This window comes from Hyperolius riggenbachi, chromosome 5, assembly GCF_040937935.1.
Source record: "Hyperolius riggenbachi isolate aHypRig1 chromosome 5, aHypRig1.pri, whole genome shotgun sequence".
NCBI classification, from domain to species: Eukaryota; Metazoa; Chordata; class Amphibia; order Anura; family Hyperoliidae; genus Hyperolius; species Hyperolius riggenbachi.
The window spans coordinates 441,062,133-441,088,034 of NC_090650.1; the positions used below are offsets into that span (position 1 = coordinate 441,062,133).

The 25,902-nt window shown below is 44.7% G+C and overlaps 1 protein-coding gene across 1 annotated transcript in view; it reads left to right on the plus strand.

Moving 5' to 3' along the window:
- CALCRL (calcitonin receptor like receptor) overlaps window positions 1-25,902 on the plus strand; it is a 95,094-nt gene that overhangs the window by 43,685 nt on the left and 25,507 nt on the right. Inside the window, exons 4-6 of the mRNA XM_068235004.1 lie at window positions 10,724-10,834; window positions 19,418-19,530; window positions 24,710-24,801. Coding sequence (XP_068091105.1) covers window positions 10,724-10,834; window positions 19,418-19,530; window positions 24,710-24,801 — 316 coding nt within the window. The remainder of the gene's footprint in view (window positions 1-10,723; window positions 10,835-19,417; window positions 19,531-24,709; window positions 24,802-25,902) is intronic.

The window sequence follows — 25,902 nt, forward strand, 5'->3', positions numbered from 1 at the left end:
TTGCTCTTTGCTTCCCTTCCTGTTCCTGTCTATACTGTGTACACTGTACACCAGCTCTGATATCTCTGCATCCCTGTGTGACAGCTTTACTCACATGGCTTGTAGATCCGGTCTGATCATTGCTCTGTGCTGTCCTTCCTGTTCCTGTCTATACTGTATACACTGTACACCAGCTGTGATATCTCTGCATCCCTGTGTGACAGCTTTATTCACATGATATTTAGATCAGGTCTGATCATTGATCTTTGCTGCCCTTCCTGTTCCTGTCTATACTGTATACTGTGTACACCAGCTGTGATATCTCTGCATCCCTGTGTGACAGCTTTACTCACATGACTTGTAGATCAGGTCTGATCATTGCCCTGTCCTGTCCTTCCTATTCTGGTCTATACTGTATACTGTGTACACCAGCTGTGATATCTCTGCATCCCTGTGTGACAGCTTTACTCACATGACTTGTAGATCAGGTCTGATCATTGCCCCGTCCTGTCCTTCCTATTCTGGTCTATACTGTATACACTGTACACCAGCTCTGATATCTCTGCATCCCTGTGTGACAGATTTACTCACATGACTTGTAGATCAGGTCTGATCATTGCTCTGTGCTGTCCTACCTGTTCCTGTCTATACTGTATACACTGTACAGCAGCACTGATACCTCTGCATCCCTGTGTGACAGATTTACTTACGGCTTGTAGATCAGGTCTGATCATTGCTCTGTGCTGTCCCTTCCTGTTCCTGTCTATACTGTACACTGTACACCAGCTCTGATATCTCTGCATCCCTGTGTGGCAGCTTTACTCACATGACTTGTAGATCAGGTCTGATCTTTGCTCTGTGCTGCCCTTCCTGTTCCTGTATATACTGTGTACTGTATACACTGTACACCAGCTCTGATATCTCTGCATCCCTGTGTGACAGCTTTACTCACATGACTTGTAGATCAGGTCTGATCATTGCTCTGTGCTGCCCTTCCTGTTCCTGTCTATACTGTATACACTGTACACCAGCTGTGATATCTCTGCATCCCTGTGTGACAGCTTTACTCACATGACTTGTAGATCAGGTCTGATCATTGCCCTGTCCTGTCCTTCCTATTCTGGTCTATACTGTATACACTGTACACCAGCTGTGATATCTCTGCATTCCTGTGTGACAGCTTTACTCACATGACTTGTAGATCAGGTCTGATCTTTGCTCTGTGCTGTCCCATAGGGTCCAAGTGCCACGATTTCACCGTGGCAGTTCCGTTTTGAGCCCTCCTTCACGCTGTCACTGGGCAGTGTGCATTTTTCACGGAGAGGACGATCGAGGCACCAGTCCGGGGATGTGGTATGCAGCATGGATGGCCGCCGCCATTAAGTTTCTCCCAAGTGTCCCCCCTGCCTGCAGAGTAAAAAATGCACAGCGGAGTGGGCTGTCATTAATCTTACCATTGCCTCTCCGTACCGGGATCTCATCTGGTCTTCTCGGCTTCCTGTGACGTCACAGGAAGCAGGAAGCCAAGAAGAGCCAGATCCCGGTACGGAGAGGCAATGTAAAGATTTACAGCCCGCTCCGCTGTGCATTTTTTAGTCTGCAGGCAGGGGGGACACTGGGGGCACATTAGGAGGGAGGGAGGGAGAAACTTAATGGCGGCGGCCATTAATGCTGCATACCGCATCCCCGGGCTGGTGACTTGATCAGTTTTTTTCCTCTCTCTGCCCACCCACAGCCACTCTCACCCTCCTCCCCACCCACTGGCACCCTCACGCGCCTCCCCTTTTGGGAGTAATTAGTATTTATTAATTAAAAATATTTATTTAAAAAAACTTTTTGGTGGATGTGACTAGGGGGTTGGGGGTGTGGCCAGGGGTGTGGCCTAAGTGTCCCACTTTCTGAAAGTTAAATGTTGGGAGGTATGCTGTCTTTCCTGTTCATGTCTATACTGTATACACTGTACACCAGCTCTGATATATCTGCATCCCTGTGTGACAGCTTTACTCACATGGCTTGTAGATCAGGTCTGGTCATTGCTCTGTGCTGTCCTTCCTATTCTGGTCTATACTGTATACACTGTACACCAGCTGTGATATCTCTGCATCCCTGTGTGACAGCTTTACTCACATGGCTTGTAGATCAGGTCTGGTCATTGCTCTGTGCTGTCCTTCCTATTCTGGTCTATACTGTATACACTGTACAGCAGCTGTGATATCTCTGCATCTCTGTGTGACAGCTTTACTCACATGACTTGTAGATCAGGTCTGATCTTTGCTCTGTGCTGCCCTTCCTGTTCCTGTCTATACTGTATACTCAACACCAGCTGTGATATCTCTGCATCCCTGTGTGACAGCTTTACTCACATGACTTGTAGATCAGGTCTGATCTTTGCTCTGTGCTGTCCTTCCTGTTCCTGTCTATACTGTATACACTGTACACCAGCTCTGATATCTCTGCATCCCTGTGTGACAGCTTTATTCACATGATATGTAGATCAGGCCTGATCATTGCTCTTTGCTTCCCTTCCTGTTCCTGTCTATACTGTGTACACTGTACACCAGCTCTGATATCTCTGCATCCCTGTGTGACAGCTTTACTCACATGGCTTGTAGATCCGGTCTGATCATTGCTCTGTGCTGTCCTTCCTGTTCCTGTCTATACTGTGTACACTGTACAGCAGCTGTGATATCTCTGCATCCCTGTGTGACAGCTTTACTCACATGACTTGTAGATCAGGTCTGATCATTGCTCTGTGCTGTCCTTCCTGTTCCTGTCTATACTGTATACACTGTATACCAGCTCTGATATCTCTGCATCCCTGTGTGACAACTTTACTCACATGACTTGTAGATCAGGTCTGATATTTGCTCTGTGCTGTCCTTCCTGTTCCTGTCTATACTGTATACTGTGTACACCAGCTGTGATATCTCTGCATCCCTGTGTGACAACTTTACTCACATGACTTGTAGATCAGGTCTGATCATTGCTCTGTGCTGTCCTTCCAGTTCTTGTAATGCCCCCTCCTGCTTCTTGGACACATGAACAGGAAGTGATATGCTATGATCGACGGCAATGGCCAGACCTGACTACAGATCACAGATATGCGAGTACAACTTTCACACTGAATGGGACAGCAATGAGGGGTTGCAGGTATCAGGGAAGGGCATGGGGAAAGCTGAGTACACAATATAAACACTGCTTTAAAAAAACTTAGCAACCAGGGAATTCTCGGATGTCCTCAGGGGGGTAAATTCAATAACAACTAAACTAATTATTATATTATTGATCATGGATAAATTTCAGACAGAGGATTTTTTTTTAAAGTTTCAGTTACAGTTTTTATGCCTTTAATAGAATCTTTTATTTTAATGAATGTATATTTTTCTAAATAAAAACAAAATAGATACTCCTGAACCGACATCTGCCTGTTCACGCCCAGAGAGCCTGAAACACTCCACCCTAAAGGACCACTATAGCGAAAAAGGTAAGCAGTTATAATCTGACAGGTTTTGGACTAGTCCATCTCATCATGGGGGATTCTGTTTTCAAAAGCATTTCCTGAGCAGCAGTTGCTAAGTCTGACTGCCAAAATAGTGTGCAAGGTAGTAGAGAGGCTGGCTGGTACCTTACTATTTTGGTAGTTAAACTGATGTCCAGGAAATTCTTTGAAAACAAAGAAAGCCCTGAGAATCCCTCCTGAGGAGTTGGACTAGTCCAAAACCTGTCAGTTCTATCAGAAATGAACTGCTTACCTTTTTGTTCGCCATAGTGGTCTTTTAAGTCACGTGGGGAGGGGGAGTGAGTGATTGCTTGGTTAGTTACTGCCACATCTCTCTGCTGCCTCATTACCTATCATGGCTGAAATTTTTGAACAGAGGCACCAAAATAGAATAAAAACTTCTAAAATCCTTCAGTCAAAGATTTCAGCATTCATCTGGGGTAATAAAACCCCAAGAATAAAACATAACATTCTGAAGCTTCCGAAAGCTCATGGTGGAGCAGGCCTCCCAGATCTGATGGCGTACCACCAGGCAGCTGTCCTCAGCAGACTCTTTGAATGGTGTAACCCTAATTCAACCAAACATTGGGTTGTTATCGAAAGGACTTTCTCACCAGTGTCCCTACAGGCTCTACCATGGATCAACGATCAGAGGGTTAAAAAGTGTGAACAAGCACACCCCCTTATTTTGTCCTCTATGAGGGCCTTTAGAAACTTGTTCTCTAAAGAAGAAGGCTCATCACTTATAGGTCCTTTAACTCCAGTTAGAGACAACCCAGCTTTCCCGCCAGGGCAATTTTCTTCCTTTGCTCATGGCTGGACACCACTTACAATTCCAAGACTGAGAGACTTTGTCCAAAACAATGAGATTAAAGACATCATCTCCCTCCATCAAGTAATGGCCTCGGGTAGGTTTCCCCTCTGGGCATACTTTCAACTTCGTAGCTTCCTCAAAGACCCAAATCATTCAACTGGGGCTAACAGACAGCTGACCCCCCTTGAACAATCTCTGGTACAATCTGGCCCTCATAGACACACCATTTCCCTACTCTACGACCTTTTAACCACAATGGGTATGCCACATACTCTACCCTACCAAGCAAAATGGGAACAGGCTTTGGGGAAAACTCTGTCGGATGAACAATGGCAATCCATCATTTTATTGACTCACAAATCCACTTTGAATGTTTCAACCCAAGAACAAGGTTTCAAAATTCTTACCTTTTGGTACAGAACCCCAGCCCTCCTTAGCAAATTCTCTCCGGAGATATCAGACTCCTGCTGGAGATGTGCCGCACCCAAAGCAAACCTACTTCATATTTTTTGGGCTTGCCCCCATTTGACTTCCTATTGGAATGAGGTCCACAAGTGGACGGTGGCGATCTCTTCAGTTGAGGTCCCCTTCTCCCCTAAGGCCATGCTACTTCACTGTAGCCCAATCTCACAAAAGTCTTATAAGAAAAATGTCTTAGTCCACTTACTTAATGCAGCAAGAGCATTAATCCCGCTACTTTGGAAAAAACCCGAAGCCCCCTCAGTAGTACAATGGTGGGCGAGAGTAGACAGCATTGCCCAAATGGAAGACATCATCCTGTCCTCTCAGGACAAAGCTGACCAATATGTACATACTTGGGCTTGTTGGTTTCTATTTAAAGACTCAGAGGAATACAGGCAGGTGGCTGGAACCTAGGACAGATGTCTATCTATACCCACTCTTACCTCTAATCCTACTACCACTATCCCTCTTAATCTTTTCTGGACTCTTCTTATTCTTATTCTTTTCTTTTCCCTATTCTTATTCCCTCCTTCCTCTCTCTGACTGATGTATATGTATATGGTTATGCCTCTTTTTGATAACACTTGTTATGCAGAATTGTTCTATCTCAAAATGCATTCATCAGAGTGTTTTTTGTTTTTGTTTTTTTCTTTTTGGCTAATTTTCAATTTCTGAAATGGCTTATTCTGATAGCATAACTGCTCGTTCTTTGTTTTTATGTAATGCTCTCATTCAGTTTTGTATCTTATGAATACTGTTACTGTCACTGTTACTTTATATCAAGCCTGCTGACTACACAAATGCCTTGTTACATTTTCGGGAAAAAAAAAATCAATAAAAAAAAAACTTTAATGTAAAAAAAACTTCTAAAATCAGTTTATAAAAGGGTGAAGCGGTGGACTTATCTCTTTTAAAAACATACAGACAGGGATTTGTTATTTTATATCAAAAATAACATTTATTATAACATTTATTATAAAAAAAACACTTTGCAATGCATTTCGTGGGCTCAATCCCGCTTCATCAGGCAATACTACTAAAAGAGAAAGAACTCATCTCATCAGGCAATAATCGGAGAAACTCAGAAAAGTCTGTGGCCGAGCGCCTCATAACCTATCATGGCTTCCGTCTGACTGATGGGAGGAGAGGGAGGCAGTGAGCAGGCAGCGTGAGGTTGCCGAGGGGGAAACTAGAAGCTGTCATTCATGCAGCGGGCATTTTTCTTTTGTACTTTGCTAAAACTTGAACTTTTTTTTCTCTTCTTGCAAAGCATTCATATAACACAATGTTCCTTATAACATATAAAAATAATTGAGTTACCCAGCGAGGAAGCTATTTCCTGTCTGCTGCAAGGTAGATGTTTTATTAGCAAGATGAAAGCTCTTTGTTGCTTGCGCAGATTCCAGGCAGCAGCACATCAGGGGAGCATCGCGTAGCCATGGCAACCGGCCTATCCACGGATAGAGACATTGTGCTCAGCGCTACATCGGCACGCACCTGGGTGTATTAGGGTGACTGAGAAGGAGCCAATAAACACTTTCCTCTACATTGCCTCTAACTGTTGTTACAGGGGTGTTTAGCAGTGCAGTAATGGTGAGAGGGCCGACACTTCCTTAAAGGACCACTGTCACGAAAATCGTAAAATTTAAAATGCATGTAAACACAAACAAATAAGAAGTACGTTTCTTCCAGAGTAAAATGAGCCATACATTTTTTTTCTCCTATGTTGCTGTCACTTACAGTAAGTAGTAGAAATCCGACAGAACCGACAGGTTTTGGACTAGCCCATCTCCTCATGGGGGGCTCTCAGGGTTTTCTTTATTTTCAAAAGCACTTAGTGTATAGCAGTTGCTCTGTCCAACTGCTAAAATAGTGAGCAGGGAGGCTCAAATGAGGGGACACAAATGAGGGGAAAACAGGCTAAACTTTCTAAATACATACAGGGTGCATTCCTCTACGTTGGGCTTCCGTCCTGAGCAAGAGATCAGGTCCACTTTAACAATAAAAAACACCACCAGGGTGTTTTTCATGGACCCCCCTGCTATGTCCCCCTCACCAGATCAATCTGGGAAGAAGTTTAGGCATATAACATCCACCTGTATAGCAAACTGCGTGAAAATCACAGACACGTCTCTTAGCGTAAAACCGTGACTTGAATAAAAATAAAAAAACAACTTCTAACACCATCAATAAAAAGGTATACCTCACAAAACACCCATCTGTCCTGCTGGGGGTCTCCGGCCGGCTCATTCCTGGGATAGCTTATTTTTTTATGTTTCCATTTCGTACATGCAATGGTTTTAGCAGTTGTTTTATTAAAGTCACGGTTTTACGCTATGAGAAGCGTCTATGATTTTCACGCAGATTGCTGTATACAGGAGGATGTTATATGCCTAAACCTTCCAGAATGAAGGTTTTTTTATTGTTAAATCTGCACATGCACAGGGGTAGCATTTGTTTTTAGATGCACTACACCGTTGTGGTGTTTCCCTTGGTTGTTTTTTCGAGGTGTGGCGATATAGCAGCCTGGATGGGAGATATCATATATGACCCCCGTGGAGCAGTGATTGCTGCTGTTGGATTCTATTTGGACTGTGCCAATTGGGGCTATGTAACATAAAGGGTTAGAGAGCGCAGTAACTAGCGTGTGATTGTCTTTAGCTAGTCTGCAGATCAGGGTTGCCCATTGTGTAGATTACGATCGTCTGGTAGATCACAGAGGGCTTCTGGGTATATTGCACACACCACATGCCTGAGCGACACGTACATTGCACGCTGTCTCTCCTGACTCTGATCAGCTTGTGCGATAATCCTGAAGTTTTGCACAGCGGTGTAGAGAATTACAGTGTTGCAAGGTGGTGCCCCACACATTAAGAGCTGGTTCACACGGGAAAGGGAACTGGGGCAGTGCTTGTAGCGCAGTTTACCGTCATATGCACAAATGCCACGTTCTGATCCTGATTTTACCTGTTGTTTCAGCTGACCCCGGCAGGAGTGAAAACTGATAAAAATTGAAAGCCGCCGGAAGATGTCAAATGCTTTTCTGCCGGGGAAAGGGATGGGTGTTCGGGCACCATGTCCCGATTCACTGATTCCCTGGCTAACGAACCGCTTGCCGGGAGCGTGCGTGCATGCGTGCAATCGGCCACGGGAGCGCACGGGACCGCACATGCGGCCTTCTGGACGTATATTATACGTCCAAAAGGCCAAAGTAGTTAAAATCGCTCTCATTCACTTTCATTAAAATCGGGGTAAAAATCACTGCGATTTTCGCATACACGATCGTCAAATCACGACAATCTGTGATTTTTACCGCAATTTTAATGAAAGTGAATGGGAGCGATTTGAAAAAATGCTAATCAATCGCAAAACGCTCAGAAAAGCGCTTCTAGTGTGAATGGGGCCCTAAGTGACAGGCAGCGTCTGGTAATCAACGTACCATTGCACCGCCACTGTGCATGTGCTGACTTTAACTATGGCTTGGATCTGTAGGTAGGAACTACCTGGTAGATCATCTTTTTTTCCCATAAGGTCCGGTTCACACTGGCAGTTTCTAGATCCATGAAAATGGATCCAATTTGTTTCCGTTCCGTTTCCATTCAGTTGGTTCAGTTCTATTATAAAGTTATAGCCTGCAGTGATTGGTGTGATTTGGTTCTGTTGTTACATGGCAGCTGTAGTACTAGGAATGTCTTGCTTGCTGTGTACACTGTGGTAATTATTTCTGACACATAATGACAGTGGAGAGAAGATCCTTGTGTCGTTTGGAGAGAGGTGAATGAGGTGACCTATTATTAGCTGGCGGGATATACAGCAATGAGCCTGGCACAAGGCTATGTGACACCCAGCTGGCGCGCTGGATATATACCCCCAGAACACGGGATTTACAGCTTTGTCATTAAGTCGCTGACCAATCAGTAATCGGTCCAAGTGAGACGTACCAGGGCTTGTTGCTAAAAAAAACCTTCAACTTTACCTTTTCTTTTTACATTTAAAAGTTTAGCAGAGTTTTATTAGCTTCTTCCATGGCCTGACCGCCCACAAATAAGAACTGATGTAATTATTTTATTGCACACATTAGCAGAGAGCAAACAAAAGCTTTCATCAGCGAGTGTGTGTGTGTGTGTGTGTGTGTGTGTGTGTGTGTGTACGTGTGTGTGTGGGGGGGGGGGGGGCGGGGTCACTATGCTTCAAAGAGTTTACAGAAGCCAAAGATGCTATCTTCACACATCTCCCTGGATAAATAATGAGCAGCTAGAAGGGCTGGAGGATAAGAAAGTGGTGCTTGGTTCCATTTAAAAAGCAGCTGATATAAGGAGCTAAACTTCTCTCTAAGCTCTAAGCCCTCATAGATAGCACCACATATACTTGTTGCTTGCATAGCTGTGCGTGATAAATTATTATCATTATTGATTTATATAGCGCTAGCATCTTCTGTGGCGCTGTACAATGGCATATAGGGTATGACCATACAAAATAAACAATAGGAGTTACCACAAGACAGTGGTGGATTACAGGTGATGCGGTGAACAAATTAACTACAGAACCTTCCAGAGGGTTGGGAGATATGCACACCCATTACACAGCATTGTCAGACAAAAGGGGAAGAGAGTCCTGGCTAAAACGCCTTACAGTCTAAAGGCATAAGGCAGGGGCCTCAAACTCGCGGCCCGCGGGCCATTTGCGGCCCTCGATACAATATTTTGTGGCCCTCGCCGGCAAAAGCTTCCTTATAGATCTCTTCAGTGCTCCCAAGTAATCCGCTGCATCCCCACCGCTAAACAAGGGCTGCAGAGCCCCCAAATCTCCCGGGGGGCAATCCGCCAGCATTTCCTGGAAGGGGCAGAGCTTTCAGCTTCAGCTCTGCCCCTCCTGACGTCAATCGCCGCACGGATCGCCGCTTCTCCCCGCCCCTCTCTGTGAAGGAAGAGTGAGAGGGACGGGCAGAGGCGGCGATGCGCCGCGATTGTGAAATTCCTTATACGGCCCAGCCTCATCCTGACTTTGCCTCCTGCGGCCCCCAGGTAAATTGAGTTTGAGACCCCTGGCATAAGGTATAGGACAGTAGGTAAAGGGAAGCTGTATATGGGGTGGCGGAAGTGGTGGTCAGTGGGTGAAGTGTCCTAGGTAGGAGAGAATGCTTGCCTGAAGAGGTGAGTTTTCAGGTTGCGCCTAAAAAGGGTAAGTGTGGGTGAGTGGCAAATGTGTTGAGAGCGAGTGTTCCAGAGGAGGGGAGAGGATCGAGAGAAGTCTCATAAGAGGAAGTGAGAAGAGGTGACCAGAGAGGAAGACATATTGTTAGTAGAGCGGAGATTGCGTGTAGGATGGTATCTGGAAATATGGTTATTTAGATAAGAAGGCGCTAGGTTGTGGAGAGCTTTGTAGGTGACAGTCAGGAATTTAAATAGACGTAATATGTTGGCGCTTTATAAATCACAAATAATAATAATACATTGTATCCTTTGATCTCTCTGTGAGTTTCTGTGAAGTTGGCAGGAAAGGGGCGGGTACTTTTTCACGCCGCTGTCAGAGTTCTGTAAACTCTTCAGGCAATGCCCGTGCTGTTTGGCATTTAGCAGTGAAATGGTTAAAAAACTTGTATTTGTTTTTTTGCATCTAAGTGGATAGATAATTGGCGATTGGCCCGTAACGCTCGTCTTTCTACGCAGCCTTCCTTTGTGCGCGAATGACGGCTTTGAGAATAGAGCAGTAATCACGGCGTGACGTTCCGCTGACGGCCGCTCTGCTCTTGCGGGAAACAATGTATCACACGGCGATTATATCTGTAATGTCTCAGGAGAATGAGAAGTGACAGCGTGCGGTCACACGCGGAGGACCGGAGATAATACCGCGTTCTAAGAGCAAATTAACTCCGGTGTATTCAGGCACGACCGCCGCCTGCTGCAGATGAATTTGCTACTCTTTGTTTCTGTTATCTTCTAATTTCTCTCCTCTCTTTGTTCCCGCAGGCCGGTTCTGTAACAGGACGTGGGACGGCTGGCTGTGCTGGGGGGACACGATGGCCGGAGAGGTGTCCGAGCAGAACTGCCCCGATTACTTCCAGGACTTCGACCCGTCAGGTAAGCGCACGGCAAAAATTACATTCTCTTGTAATGACTCCAATGCCAATGCCTTCCGCAATACAGTCAGGGCCGGCTGTAGACTTTTTACTGCCTGAGGCAAACTTGTGAAAATACCACGACGCCACATCCCCCCCCCCCCCCCCCCCCCATTAGGAATGATTGCACAGCACCCAACAATTTACACTGTTAATGGCAGAGGTTTCAAACTTGCTACAGTCAGTCATTGGGTGACTGGGGTCCAAATTCACTGCTTCCTTTATTGTTTTCACATGACATGCTGCAGCTCAACACAATAGCACACTGGCTGGCTGTCAGTCTATGACAAACAAACTGCTCACCCTGAGACAGTCGGCTGTCCTCCATTCCTCCTCAGCCAGGACAGCAGTGCTGCCTCCTCCCTTCTGCTGTGCAAGTCAAATGAGACACTGCTGCTCTCCTGCCCCTCTCCCGCCTCACTCACCGACTCCTCAGACAGCACAACAAGCTTCTTTTTTCCCAATGATGCTCTCCTGCCTCCCCCCTCCTCACTCACTGTCAGACTCCTCACACAGCACAACAAGCTGCTTTTCCCCAATGATGATCTTCTGCCTCCCCCCTCCTCACTCACTGTCAGACTCATCACACAGCACAACAAGCTGCTTTTCCCTAATGCTGCTCTCCTGCCTCCCTCCTCCTCACTCACTGTCATACAGTGTTAAGTGTGAAAGGGGCCTAAATTGAAAATAAAGATATGAGACTCCAGGAAAATACTTGTCACCACTGCTTCTGCAATGCATTATCTGATAAGCTTCTTTTCAGTTCAGGTTTGCTTCTATAATAATAACACCCAAAAGTTACAAAACTCACTTTCCCTAATCTATATATATAAAATCGTGTGTGTGTGTGTGTGTGTGTGTGTGTGTGTGTGTGTGTGTGTGTGTGTGTGTGTGTGTGTGTGTGTGTGTGTGTGTGTGTGTGTGTGTGTGTGTGTGTGTGTGTGTGTGTGTGTGTGTGTGTGTGTGTGTGTGTGTGTGTGTGTGTGTGTGTGTGTGTGTGTGTGTGTGTGTGTGTGTGTGTGTGTGTGTGTGTGTGTGTGTGTGTGTGTGTGCCGCGATCACTCGAAAACGGCTTGACCGATTTGAATGAAACTTGGTATGCAGAACCCTTATTACCTGGGATGATATGTTCTGGGGGTCTTGCGGCCCCCCTGCACATGTGGGCGGAACTACAAACAGCAAATCAGATTTCACCCATTCAAGTCAATGGAAAAAATGTAAAAGGCTGCCATTCTCACAGTAATCAAGCCAGAGTCCCCACACTTGGCACAGGTGGTCACTTGGTGACTGAGGTTACAAATCCAGGAAAAGTGGGCGGAGCATAAAACAGCCAATCAAATTTCAGCCATTCATTTTAAATGGGAAAATGTAAACTGCAGCCATTCTTAGACTGTTAATCGCAGGGTTCTCAAACTTGCCACAGTTGGCCACTGGGTGAATGCGATTAAGATTCAAGAAAGTGGGTGGAGCCTACAACAGCCAATTAAAATTCACCTATTGATTTTCAAGGGGAATATTTAAACTGCTGCCATTCTTACACTGTTAATGGCAGAGGTTTCAAACTTGCTACAGTCAGTCATTGGGTGACTGGGGTCCAAATTCACTAAAGGGGTGGGGCCACATACAGCCAATCAGATTTCCCTGGTGGATCAACTGCTTCCATTCACACATTTTTGATGCCAGGAACCTGAAAACTCACAAACTTGAAAGCTCACAAAGTTGGTCATTGAGTGACTGTGTGTCAATGTTACCAAAAGTGGGTGGAGCCAAAAACAAATTTCACTAGGAAAATATAAACGGCAGCTATTCTTACACTGTTAATGGCAGGGCTCTCAAACTTTGCACAGTTGGTCACTGGGTGAATAAGATTAAGATTTTGGAAGGTGGGTGGAGCCTACAACAGCCAATAAAAATTCACCTTTCAATTTTCAAAGGGAATATTTAAACTGCTACCATTCTTATACTGTTAATAGCAGATGCCTCAAACCTGGTACAGTTGGTCGCTGGGTGACTGGGGTTCAAATTCAGAAAGGGGGCAGAGCCACAAACAGACATATTTGTTTATTTTTCAATGGGAATATACAAATTATCGATACCAAGGACCCCAAAGCTGATAAACTTGATAACTGAGTGACTGTATGTCAAGGTTAGAAAAAGTGGACGGTGCCAACAACTATATTTTTAACATGGCAGGGTTCCCAAACTTTACACAATTGGCCACTGGGTGACTGGGATGAATATTCAGAAATGTGGGTGGAGCCTACAACAGCCAATTAAAATTTACCTATTGATTTTCAAGGGGAATATTCACATTGCTACCATTCTTACACTGTTAATGGCAGAGGCCTCAAACCTGATACAGTCAGTCATTGCGTGACTGGGGTACAAAATAACTAAAGGGGTGGAGCCACAAACAGCCAATCAGATTTGTTATATTGATTTCAGCCATTCTGTTATTGGCAGGGTTCTCAAACGTGACACAGTTGGCCACTGGGTGACTGGGACTAATATTCAGGAAAGTGGGTGGAGCCTACAGCAGCCAATCAAAATTCACCTTTTGTTTTTCAAGGGGAATATTTACATTGCTGCCATTCATGCACTCTTAATGGCAGAGGCCTCAAATCTGGTACAGTCAGTCACTGGGAGACTGGGGTTTAAATTCTGAAGGGAGTGGGCCAAAAACAGCCAATCAGATTTGTTTAATTGCAATGGTAAAATGCAACTTATTTATGCCAAGGACCCCAAAGCTCATAAACTTGGTCATTGAGTGACTGTATGTCAAGGTTAGAAATAGTGGGCGGAGCCAAAAACAACTAACTTTTTACATGGGGAAATGTAAACTGCAGCTTTTCTTACACTGTTAATGGCAGGGTTCTCAAACTTCACACAGTTGGTCACTGGGTGACTGGGATTAATATTTGGGAAAGTAGGTGGAGCCTACAAGAGCCAATCAAAATTCACCTATTGATTTTCAAGGGGAATATTGAAACTGCAGCCATTCTTACACTGTTAATGGCAGAGACCTCAAACCTGCTACAGTCGGTCATTAAGTGTCTGGGATTCAAATTCAGTAAAGGGGCAGAGCCAAAAACAGCCAATCAGATTTCTTTGTTGGATAAACTGCTTCCATTACCACAATTTTGATGCCAGGAACCCAAAAGCTCACAAACTTGATCATTGAGTAGTGCCTGTGTGTCAAGGTTACAAAAAGTGGGCGGAGCCAAAAACAGATTTTTCTGGGAAATTGTTAACTGCAGCCCTTCTTCACTGTTAATGGCAGGGTTCTCAAACTTTGCACAGCTGGTTACTGGGTGACTGGGATTAATATTCAGAAAAGTGGGTGGAGCCTAAAAATGCCAATCAAAAATCACGTCACTTTTCAAGGAGAATATTAAAATTGCTGCCATTCTTGCACTGTTAATGGCACAAGCCTCAAACCTGGTACAGTTGGTCATTGGGTCACTGAGGTTCAAATTCAGAAAAGGGGACAGAGCCTCAAACAGTGAATCAGATTTGTTTCATTTCATGGGAAAATACAAATTATTGATGCCAAGGACCCCAAAACTCACAAACTTGGGCATTGAGTAGTGACTTTGTGTCCAGGTTACAAAAAGTGGGCGGAGCCAAAAACAAATTTTCACTGGGAAAATGTAAACTGCAGCCCTTCTTACACTGTTAATGGCAGGGTTCTTAAACTTTGCCCAGATGGTCACTGGGTGACTGAGATTAATATTCAGGGAAGTGGGTGGAGCCTATAATAGCCAATCAAAATTCACCTGTTGATTTTCAAGTGGAATATTTAAATTGCTGCCATTTTTACACTGTTAATAGCAGATGCTTCAAACCTGCTACAGTTGATCATTGGGTGACAAATGCTGGAGACGGGGTGAAGCCACAAACAAATTATTGATGACAAGGACCCCAAAGCTCACAAACTCGGTCATTGAGTGGTTCTGCATTAGGGTTAGAAAGTGGGCGGAGCCAACACCAGTGAAATACATACACGGGCAATGCCGGGTCATCAGTGGGTGGAGACAAATACAAATTTTACTGGGAAAATGTAAACTGCAGCCATTCTTACACTGTTAATGGTAGGGTTCTCCAACTTTGCACATGTGGTCACTGGGTGACTGAGATTAATATTCAGAAAAGTGGGTGGAGCCTACAAAAGTGAATCAAACTTCACCTATTGATTTTCAAGGGGAATATTTAATTGCTGCCATTTTTGCACTGTTAATGGCACAGGCCTCAAACCTGGTACAGTTGGTCATTGGGTGACTGGGGTTCAATTTCAGAAAGGGGGTGGAGCCACAAACAGCCAATCAGATTTTTTCATTTTAATGCAAATTATTGATACCAAAGACCGCAAAGCTCACAAACTTGGTCATTGAGTAATTGTGTGTTAGGGCTAGAAAAAATGGGCGGAGCCAACACCAGCCAAATACATACCCGGCAACGCCGGGCGTCCAGCTAGTACAATAATATTTGTAAAGCGCCTTTCTCCCATAGGACTCAAATCGCTTAGATATGTCTCAATACTTGGTTACAGGCTGGACTGAGGAAAGACTCAGAGGAAATAGTCAGGTGTTCATAAATGCCAGACTAAACAGGTGGCTTTTCAGGTTGGACTTAAAGGGGAACTGAAGAGAGAGGTATATGGAGGCTGTCATGTTTATTTCCTTTTAAGCAATACCAGTTGCCTGGCAGCCCTGCTGATCCTCTGCCTCTAATACTATTAGCCATAGCCCCTGAACAAGCATGCAGCAGATCAGGTGTTTCAGTGGTTCAGACTTTAAAGTCAGATCTGACAATACTAGCTGCATGCTTGTTTCTGGTTTTATTCAGATACTACTGCAGAGAAATAGACCAGCAGGGCTGCCAGGCAACTGGTATTGATTAAAAGGAAATAAACAGGTTAGCCTCCATATACCTCTCTCTTCAGTTCCCCTTTAAATGTTTCCAGGGATGGGGATGTCCTGATTGGGTGTGGTAGGGAGTTCCAAAGTGTAGGGGCAGCATGACAGAAGTCTCTGTCTCCAAAGGTTCTGAGGTGGAGTCTAGGGGTGAAGTATTTAGAGCCTTTTGATCTAAGATTGTGAGAGGTGTGATGCAGTTGCAACAAGTCCTTCAGGTATCCAGGGCCCAGACTGTGCAAGGGTTTGAATGTCAATAAGCCAATGTTAAACAGAACATACGTAATTTGTAATATTAGAATAAAACATCGTATTAGTAACAGGAAAGCCAGAGACATGAATGAAGCTGAGTTAATTAGTAAGCTGAGAGAATTAGAGCAGAAATAAAACTCTACTTTACAAACAGCGAGCGATCTAAACAGGATAAAAATAGAACTCCACTCCAAGTCCGCGGAAAAAACGCACAAAAGAGTCCTGCAGGTTTAATGCACAACAGATAATGGGCATGAATAGCTGAGGGGAAAATCTATCCGACCCGATGATGACGTCTATAAAAAAATAATGAAGATTCTGAAAGAGATCAGACTATTCGCCAGATTCAGGATGAATGAAGGAAAAACAAAGTACGCAGCCTGCAGAGATATCAGGAACAATAAAACACGGGTAACCCTAATGTAGGAAACGTTCTGTAGAGCATGTTTACGTATAACGGTCTGCAATCAATAACAAAGTGCGCTCACAGAGGAACAGAGGCTTCAGCAGGTGCTACAACATTTGCTATACTTTTTATGCTGTGAATTGTTTTCCAATTCAAAGCTGGGTTTTTTCTTACTTTAACCACTTGGGGACCGGAGGCTTACACCCCCTAGTGACCATGCTATTTTTTTACAATTAAGGCCACTGCAGCTTTAAGGGCTTGCTGCAGGGCAGCACACAAGAGCTTTCTGTTGGTGGGCTCTGATGCCCGCTACCCTGTTTGTTTATTTGTTTTTTTTTTACTAATAAATTTGACTATTTTTTAAATTATTTTCTAACCAGCCGTCCCCCGCCAGCCAATCACCGCGATCGGCTGTCATGGGCATCAGCCTATGACTGCCGATCGCTGCTGAGCCTCCCAGGGGGATAGCCGTGTCACACGGCTGACCCCAGTACAGCGTTGCTGTAGATCGCAGCACTGTACAGTGTAAATAGACGGCGGTAAGTAGACGGCGATCGCCGCTGGGAGACTGACGACAGAGCAGAGCTCCGTCATTCAAGTGGAGATGCGCTCTAGCAATACCTCGCTTCAGGACTTAATGCCAATTGGCGTTGAGCAGTTCTGGGGCTGCCGCCGCACTCACGCCAATCGGCGTGGAACAGACGGCAAGCGGTTAAAGAGAAACCGTGACCAAGAATTGAACTTCATCCCAATCAGTAGCTGATACCCCCTTTCCCATGAGAAAGCTATTCCTTTTCCCAAAACGGATCATCAGGGGGCGCTGTATGGCTGATTTTGTGGGGAAACCCCTCCCACAGTGTGATGTGGGAACCTTGTTGCATTGTGGGAAATAACAGCTGTTTACAGCTGGGTCCAACTGCCAAAAAAGCAAGCAGCATCTCCTTCCAGTGACATCACCTGCCAGCAGTAAAAATGTCCCCATGTGATAAATGGCAGAATGTAAATCAGGGAGAGGAAAGATTTTACAATGGGCAAACACTGACTAAATCATTTATACATAATTATTGTAAAAATTAAGCACTTTTGTATTACGTTATTGTCACTGGAGTTCCTCTTTAAGAAAGCAATTACATTTAAAGAGGAACTGTAACCAAGGATTGAACTTTATCCCAATCAGAAGCTGATACCCCCTTTCCCATGAGAAATCTTTTCCTTTTCTCCAATAGATCATCAGGGGGCGCTGTATGGCTGATATTGTGGTGAAACCCCTCCCACAGTGTGATGTCATGACCATGGTCCTGACACGCCTCCTGCTGTGTGAATTTGCATTGTGGGAAATAACAGCTATTTCCAACTGCCAATCAACCGGTATCTCCCTCTGTGTATAGAACTCTTTGTAACAAACATTCCGTACAGATCGCCTGACAGAACTAAAGATGTCACCATCAGTGTAAATCAGGGAGAGCAAGGATTTTACAATGGGCAAGCAGTAATTAAACAATCTATAATGAATGTTGTAAAAGATGAGATATGTTATTCATTATGTTATTTTCACTACAGTTCCTCTTTAAATGTAATATGTTAAGATCAGTGGCGTAGCTAAGGAGCTCTGGGCCCCGATGCAAGTTTTACATGGGGCCCCCCCAAGCACTCTATACATAACAAGTGATACAGCGACCAATGGCAACTACAGTGTCAGAGGTGCAAGAAGGGGATGGAAAACAGTTTGTTACTGATTACCACTATTCAAAGTATCTACAGAAGTCATTATTATCAGCACAGGACCAATAGAGAGCTGATTCTGCAGTTGAGGGAGGGCCCCTCTGGCCCAAGGGCCCGATGCGGTCGCTACCTCTGCACCCCCTATTGCTACGCCCCTGGTTAAGATGAATGTTGCTGCACACAGAGAGACGTCAGTGCGCCGGGCGTAGAGCAGAGATTGCCCTGATCAGTCACAGCAGACGTCACCTGCCAGATGGCCTCATCTCCCCTCCTGCGTGTGTTATTGTGGTTGTCTGTCTCAGAGGGGGACAGCGTGCCAGGAACGCACAGAATCCTATTAGTGATTTTATTGCTTTTCTCGTTATTCCCAATCTCCTCGTTTCACGTTGAGACATTGATTCTGTTTTTCTGTCGTGCCAAACACAAACAACTTTACACTGAATAATGTTCCGTCCTCTGTCACTGAGGTCATTGTTTATGAAAAGGGCTAAAATGTATTTACGGTACAATTGTAAAACTCTTTTCTTGATATGATTCGAAGCTGAATGAGCAAAATAAGGTATTTGTTTTTATTAAGTGCCAATCTATGCCTTGTTTTACAAGTCTAAATACAGTAACCGTTTTATCAGTGTTGAAATTGAACGCTGCACCCGACCGAGCCCATATACCACAGGCTCTCTGGAATTGGCTTCATGACGCTGTCCTCCCAAATGTTGATGTGTCCCCCCCACACCCCCCTCGAAGCCTGTGCATTTAAACCTCACCTGCTCCCAGTCTTGTTCCGCTACTGCCCCATCACAGCATGTGGTTGCCGCTTGTAGCACACAGCGCCTGTGTGTGATGTCACACACATGCGCCTGGCGGTGGTGAAGCAGTGAATGAGACCAGGAGCAGCTGGAGCAGGTAAGATCTGAATGCACAGGCACCGGAGAGGGGTGGTCACATTTACATTTGGGGCCATAGCGGCTGGGGGTCATGTCACGTTCGTCGGGTGTCGCAATATAGCACACTGTTACCGCCGTGCACCCGATCGGCCATGTTGGCCCAAGATTTCCCAGCATGCCTGATCGGTACATTTGACTGATTTCGACCAAAATTTGATCAATTCATCAATTGGGCATGCTTGTTGCAGCACCGATTTTCATCTGGGTCCACAGAATCGATAGAGGTGCGGCCACTTTAACACGCCGACGAGCTGAGCTGAGCCAGTTCCTTGTCTGTGATGAGTAATCATTTATTTTTGTTTTCAAAGAAAGAGTCATCAAGCACTGCGATAACAGCGGCCACTGGTTCCGACACCCGGAGAGCAACCGGACCTGGTCCAACTACACCCGCTGCACCCTCCACACCAACGAGAAAGTCAAGGTAGGGAGAGGAGCTCCTCTTGTCCTTCAAAGTTTTTGTCTCAGTTTATTGTTTGATTTGAAGAAAACGGTGGTGGGACATTTGCAGCAAAGCAGCTAGGAGTTTCAAGTGGTGAAAACAACGGCACACGAAGGATTCGTAAGTAGCTTCTGCTGCGCAACACTCGCAAAGTTAGGAACGCCGCCATTATCCCCCGCCCGACATTCCAGTTAGCTGAGACTGCCAGGTGCCTGGTTCCAGTTACCTGGGGCACTAATGTTACGTTTGGTGTGTACTGAACAGTTAAATACAATTTATTCAGGTGGAATACAATATGACAATCACACACCACATAATTCTTGGTGAAGTTGGTCTGAAGTTTTTAACACATCCAATCTCAAAAAATTTGATCAGATTTCTCAGTGTTATAAAAAAAAACCTCTATGGCCTTGTTCATATTATAAATCGTCAGCGCTATCGCAAGCGCTGAGCGATTTATAGAGCCCTTTTCAAAGCGCTTTTACCTGTGCTTTGCGCTTTGAAACTCGCTTTTGCTGCGCGATTAAGATTTTCACTTCTGGACATCAGTCAGGAAGTGAACTCTTTGACCAGGAAATGAATAAATACAATATATTTATTCATAAAAGCACTTGGGAAATTGCTATAAAAAGTGCTTTTTCGAGCACGTTGCGATTTCCCTATACCTTCCATCGAGCGCTCAGAAAATGGTACAGGCAGAGCGTTTGTGATTGGAAACAACCAAACACACAAAAGGGAAATGCTCACTCCCAAACAGTCCTCTGCTGCTTTATAAAGCCTGCAGGCTGCTTATAAGCCAATAAGAAGTGCACACATATGTTACACCTAGTCTGCAGTGATTAATCAAACAGAAGCTGAGCAAGTCAGCCAATCGATGGAGAGGGCTTCAGTTGCATATAGACAATGGCTATATGACCAGCAGGGGGCACCAGCGTGCAGGATATTCCCTCTCATCTGCCCCCCTCCTAACTAAACTGCATGGGATACTACAATAATTAAAAACAATGGTGCATGAGCCAGCCTGGGGCCCCGGGAACTCTCACTGCCCGGGGCCCCAGAACCAGCATCTAACACCATATGTGAGCGCAGCCAAAACCTTGGAGCTGCCACATCCAAGGCCTGTCTCCTACTGCTCTAAAACTTACCAAACACACAATTGGAGAACCTCACTCCCAAACAGTTCTCTGCTGCTTTATAAAGCCTGCAGGCTGCTTATAAGCCAATGAGAAGTGCACACATAATACACCTAGCTTGCAGTGATAATCAAGCAAAAGCTGAGCAAGTCAGCCAATCGATGGAGAGGGCTTCAGTTGCATATAGACAATGGCTATATGACCAGCAGGGGGCACCAGCGTGCAGGATATTCCTTCTCATCTGCCCCCCTTTCTGGGGGTTGCCTCCCTGTTGCACGTTGCACCCCTTGTTATTTGTCATCAAAGTTTAACCTCTTTATCCCAGTTGAGGTGAGCAATCGTGGATTTTTGCTAGTTTTATGTCTCTTATTCACCTTAACTTGAAATCTCCAATCTGGTTAGTCTATATCACATTCCCGATTGAGGTGAGCAATCCAACGCTTAAATGAGAACACTCTCATAGGGAATCATTGCACAAGCACTTTTAGAGCGATTTACAAAATCGTCAGCACTTAAAAAAAATCTTAAACGCTCATAGTGTAAACAAGCCCTATTTCTCTGTACAACCATTCACTTTCATCTCATTGCAGTAAAATCAAACGGGAAAATGATAACGTGTGGCCACCTTTAGGAAATAAGATTCCATTAGAAATATAAAATGTTCCGAATTTTCCTAATGACATTCTAATGGATTGTTAATTTTGAGATGAATCTCAGATTCCCTCTCTGTGACCTCCAGGACTTGCAGTACTTTGTGGTTTGGAATAATTGCACTGCGCCTGGCTGGAAGCCGGACGTTAATGTTGACATAAAACATTTCCATTGAATTCAGTCCCGGGATGGTCTGGAATAAGTCAGAAGCCTCCTTGACCTCCTGTAACATTCAGACAACATGTATTTATGTATAAATATTAAAGCCCGTCTTTGGGTAGCAGTGTAATAGCTCAGTAATCAGGAAGCATAAATGTCACCTTTTTGTGGTAAATGGGGATGTAGTAGCTAAAAATCCAGTATTAAAAATATGATCACACGGCCAGAAGCAGGTGATCTGAGGGTGTTAGGCTGCGTCCACACTAGGTCTGGAAACGTATCCGTGGCTGCGTTTTTCAAACCTGATGAAAAACAGAGTCCCGGATACTAATGTTTAAAATAGCAGCCAGCCTCACCCAAGTAAAAAACGGATCCGTCTGCGTTTGCGGGGATCCGTTTTCAAAACCTGAACGGAAGGTCCGGATCTGCTGCATTTTCACGCAACGGATCAGGACCACGGATACATGCAGGGGTAGTGAAAGCAATGAGAAAACGCATCTCCAGCTCCACAGGCAAAAAACGGATGTGAAAACGGATAGCCTGAGCTTTATGATTGGCCCAAAAAATCCTCCCACTCCTTCCTAATGATGGAGACGTTTTCTGTCAGGGAAAAACCTGAACGGAAACTGATGCAAAACTGATACAAAACTGATGCACTTTCATCAGTTTGCAGTACGGTGGGTACTTCCCCTAATCTTCCCCGGATCCGGACTGCAGTGTCCGTCCTGCATCTGTGTCTAGTGTGGACCTAGCCTTAGTGTCAGGCTCTGTGGGAGGAGCGTCTACTGCTGCTTGGATTATTCTATCCTACTGCTCATGTTGCAAGGGGGCATGTACAGACTTAATAATATGAGAAGATTGCAGCTTATAGCACAGACACAGAGGCACCTTTTGCTACTTGTTGACTTTTCTTTTTAGGCACCGTCCTGATGATGTAGTAATCATAATGCCAAGTTATCCAGTGCTACATTTATGCTGGCACTGTTGGTTCTGGTCCTGTAGGCATTTGGATGGAACAAATCTGTCAAAAAGTTGAAACCTCACTCTTACCCAGCACTGGTCGAATTTTTTGTGGGTGCAAAGGCTAGACGGTGGTGGGAATGGTGGGAGGCAGCAGCTGCTACACGCAAGGAGCACATTACAGAGTGAGTTCCGGGGCGTCCAGCCTGGGCCCATGGCTTCAAATTGTATTGTTATCCTCATTCCTTCAGAGGATCTTCCAACCCTAGTTCATGTCTCATCACATCACGGCTGGACTATTGCAATGTCCTATATGCAGGCCTTGCAAATAAAGAAAGACTCCGCCTGCAGCTAGTACAGAACGCTGCCCCAAGACAACACATAGCACCAATCCTTCGCTCACTACCCTGGCTACCCATAAAATCAAGAATCCTTTTCAAAATTGACATGTTAACATTCAAATCCCTACGCAACCTAGGCCAGGATACCTGAAGACTTTGTTGCAACTGCGCCACACCTCCCAAAACCTCAGATCAAAAGGATGCAGGAACTTGACCACCCACAGAGTTTAACTAAAAACCTTTGGAGACAGAGCTTTCTGTCATGCTGCCACTACCCTGTGGAATTCCTTGCCAAACTTAAAGAGAGACTGAAGCGAAAATAAATCTCGCTTCAGACCTCAGAGTTAGCAGGGGCATGTGTGCCCCTGCTAAAACTCCGCTATAGCGCGGCTTAACGGGGGTCCCTTCACCCCCAAATCCCCCTCCGTAATGCGGGGGAGCGCTTCCTGGTTGGGGCAGGGCTAACCGCCGCAGACCTGCCCCACGCGCGTCTGTCAGTGCGTATCTCCGCCTCTCCCCCGCCTCTCTCAGTCTTCCTTCACTGAGAGGGGCGGGGGAGAGGCGGCGATGCGCCGCTGACAGACGCGACTGGAGGCAGGGCTGCAGCCGTTAGCCCTGCCTCCAGGAGCGACTAATTGCACGACGAAGTCGTGCTGGGGTGGGTTTGGGGGTGAAGGGACCCCCTTTGTGCAGCGCGATAGCACACGTGCCCCTGCTAACTTTGAGCTCTGAAGCGAGATTTATTCTCGCTTCAGAGTCTCTTTAAGAAAGCTCAAATCCTGAACATGTTTAAATCAAAACTGAAAAAAACCTGTTTAGTCTGGCACTTATGATCACAGAACTTTTCCCCTGTACCATGTACTGATCTGAGACAAGACTAATGCACTTTGGGTCCTAAGGGACAGATGTTTTGTTTTTGTTGTTATTTATTGCACTTTCTGGCAGAGTTTAGTTGTTTGTTCCAGTTCTCTGGGTAAAATATATCTGGTAGTGTTTGGTGGCCTGGCTGTGTCTTCTGAGGTCTTTTTGCCCTATGCACCCCTTCAGTTCATGTTATAATAATGAATACACATTTTATTGCTGTGAAGATGATAAATATGTAGTTTTGAACAACAGGAGATATTGGCAGAGTTTCCAAATACAGGCTGCATCCGAACTGACCAACTGCATAGATGTGCAGAACCCAATACACGGGCAGATTACACAACTTACATTCAAAACAGATGCAACAAATGAAGGACGTTAGCTTCCAAAAACAGTTTGCGCACAGATTGTTCAGTGCTAGACTCTTCCACGACGTTGAGTCTCTCACGGAAGAGACCTAACCACTATCTAACAATAAAAACATAGTTTAAACCTGGGGCTTCTAGCCACATATGGTCTGGTCTACACATTTTTTAAAGAACATCAAAACATTGGCAGCACTCCTAATCTGGCTGCAACTGAAATTAAACCAAATCTATGTAGTTGGTCAATTTGCGTGCATTCTCAATCTATTTTCCTGAAAGATCGACTGTCCGATCTGCTGCTCATTGAACTCGATCGGAAACGATTATTCAGGCCCCCACCAACAAAGGGGGAAAAGATAAGTAATCCAATCAGACTAAAAGAATTGTTCCAAAATTTGGATTGATGGGATGATTGTTCGTTATCAATTGATGGCAATAACGGCACGCAATCCACTTGATCCTTCGGGAGATTGTACTGTTAATGGGCACCTAATGATATGGACAAGTGACAACGTGCTCACTGGTCAGGAGCTGTGGACATCAGATAGCGGACTGGTCAGCTCCATCCATAGATGGTGAGATCTGGTGGTCACCCTCTGAGATAGCCTCTCGGTGCAATGCCTGTAAGTGGAAGTCTTGTAGAGTTTTTCACGATTTATAACAATGCGATTTGATATTGTTTCTGCAGACAGCCCTTAATTTATATTATCTGACCATTATTGGACAAGGATTGTCGATTGCATCGCTACTGATATCGCTGGGAATCTTCTTATATTTCAAGTAAGCGATTCATTATTTATTTTAAAAAATATGTTTAGGGTAAAATGTACACTAACTATCAGTGAGACAAGGTAACTGCAGCCAACTAAACCAAATAAAGCCAAATAAAACAGAGACAGCAGATACTGCAGCATCAGCCAGGGAGGTGAGATGACTTTGTGCATTAGTATTACATTAATTCATAGAACTAGGTAATGTGTAAACAAGTTTGGGTGAGATTTGCTTTAAAACTGATGAGTGATATCCCAACCTTAATGTTTGTGTTACGTGATGTCAGCACTCTGTACAGAACAGGGAGAATTCACTGCATTGTTAGCCTACCCCCGTCAGCTGAAACAGTTGCTGTCATTTTCAGTTGCTGTATCAGTTGTTCTTTGTAAGAAGGAGGCTAAAATCTGTCATGAGTGATTTTAAAGAGGAACTCCAGTGAAAATAAGGTAATAAAAAAGTGCTTCATTTTTTGTCAGTGTTTACACTTTGTAAAAATCTTTCCTCTCCCTGATTTACATTCTGACATTTATCACATGGTGACATTTTTGGCAGCCGAAACAGCTGTAAACAGCTGTTATTTCCCACAATGCAACAAGGCTCCCACAGTTTGATATCAGAACCATGGTCCTGACATCACACTGTGGGAGGGGTTTCACCACAATATGAGTCATACAGCGCCCCCTGATGATCCGTTTGGGAAAAGGAATAGATTTCTCATGTAAAAGGGGGAATCAGCTACTGATTGGGCTGAAGTTCAATTCTTGGTCACGGTTTCTATTTAAGTAAGTGGTCATAAAACAGAATTGCTATTCATTTCTGTATATGACATGGACAATTGTAAATCTTGTGTGTATTCACACTGCTGTATCGATAAATTGTGATTATTTGATTAGATTCTGTGTGGTGCTGTTTTGGGCTTTAATAGATGCTTCCCTTTAATCATTTCCAGTAGTGAGGTTTACTTTAAAGAACAACTGAAGTGAACTGATTTGGAGGCTGCAATGCTAATTGCATTTTAAGCAATACCAGTTGCCTGGCTATACCTGCTGATCCTCTGCCTCTTAAGGTGCATACACACATCAGACTATAGTCTTTGGAAACTAAAAGATC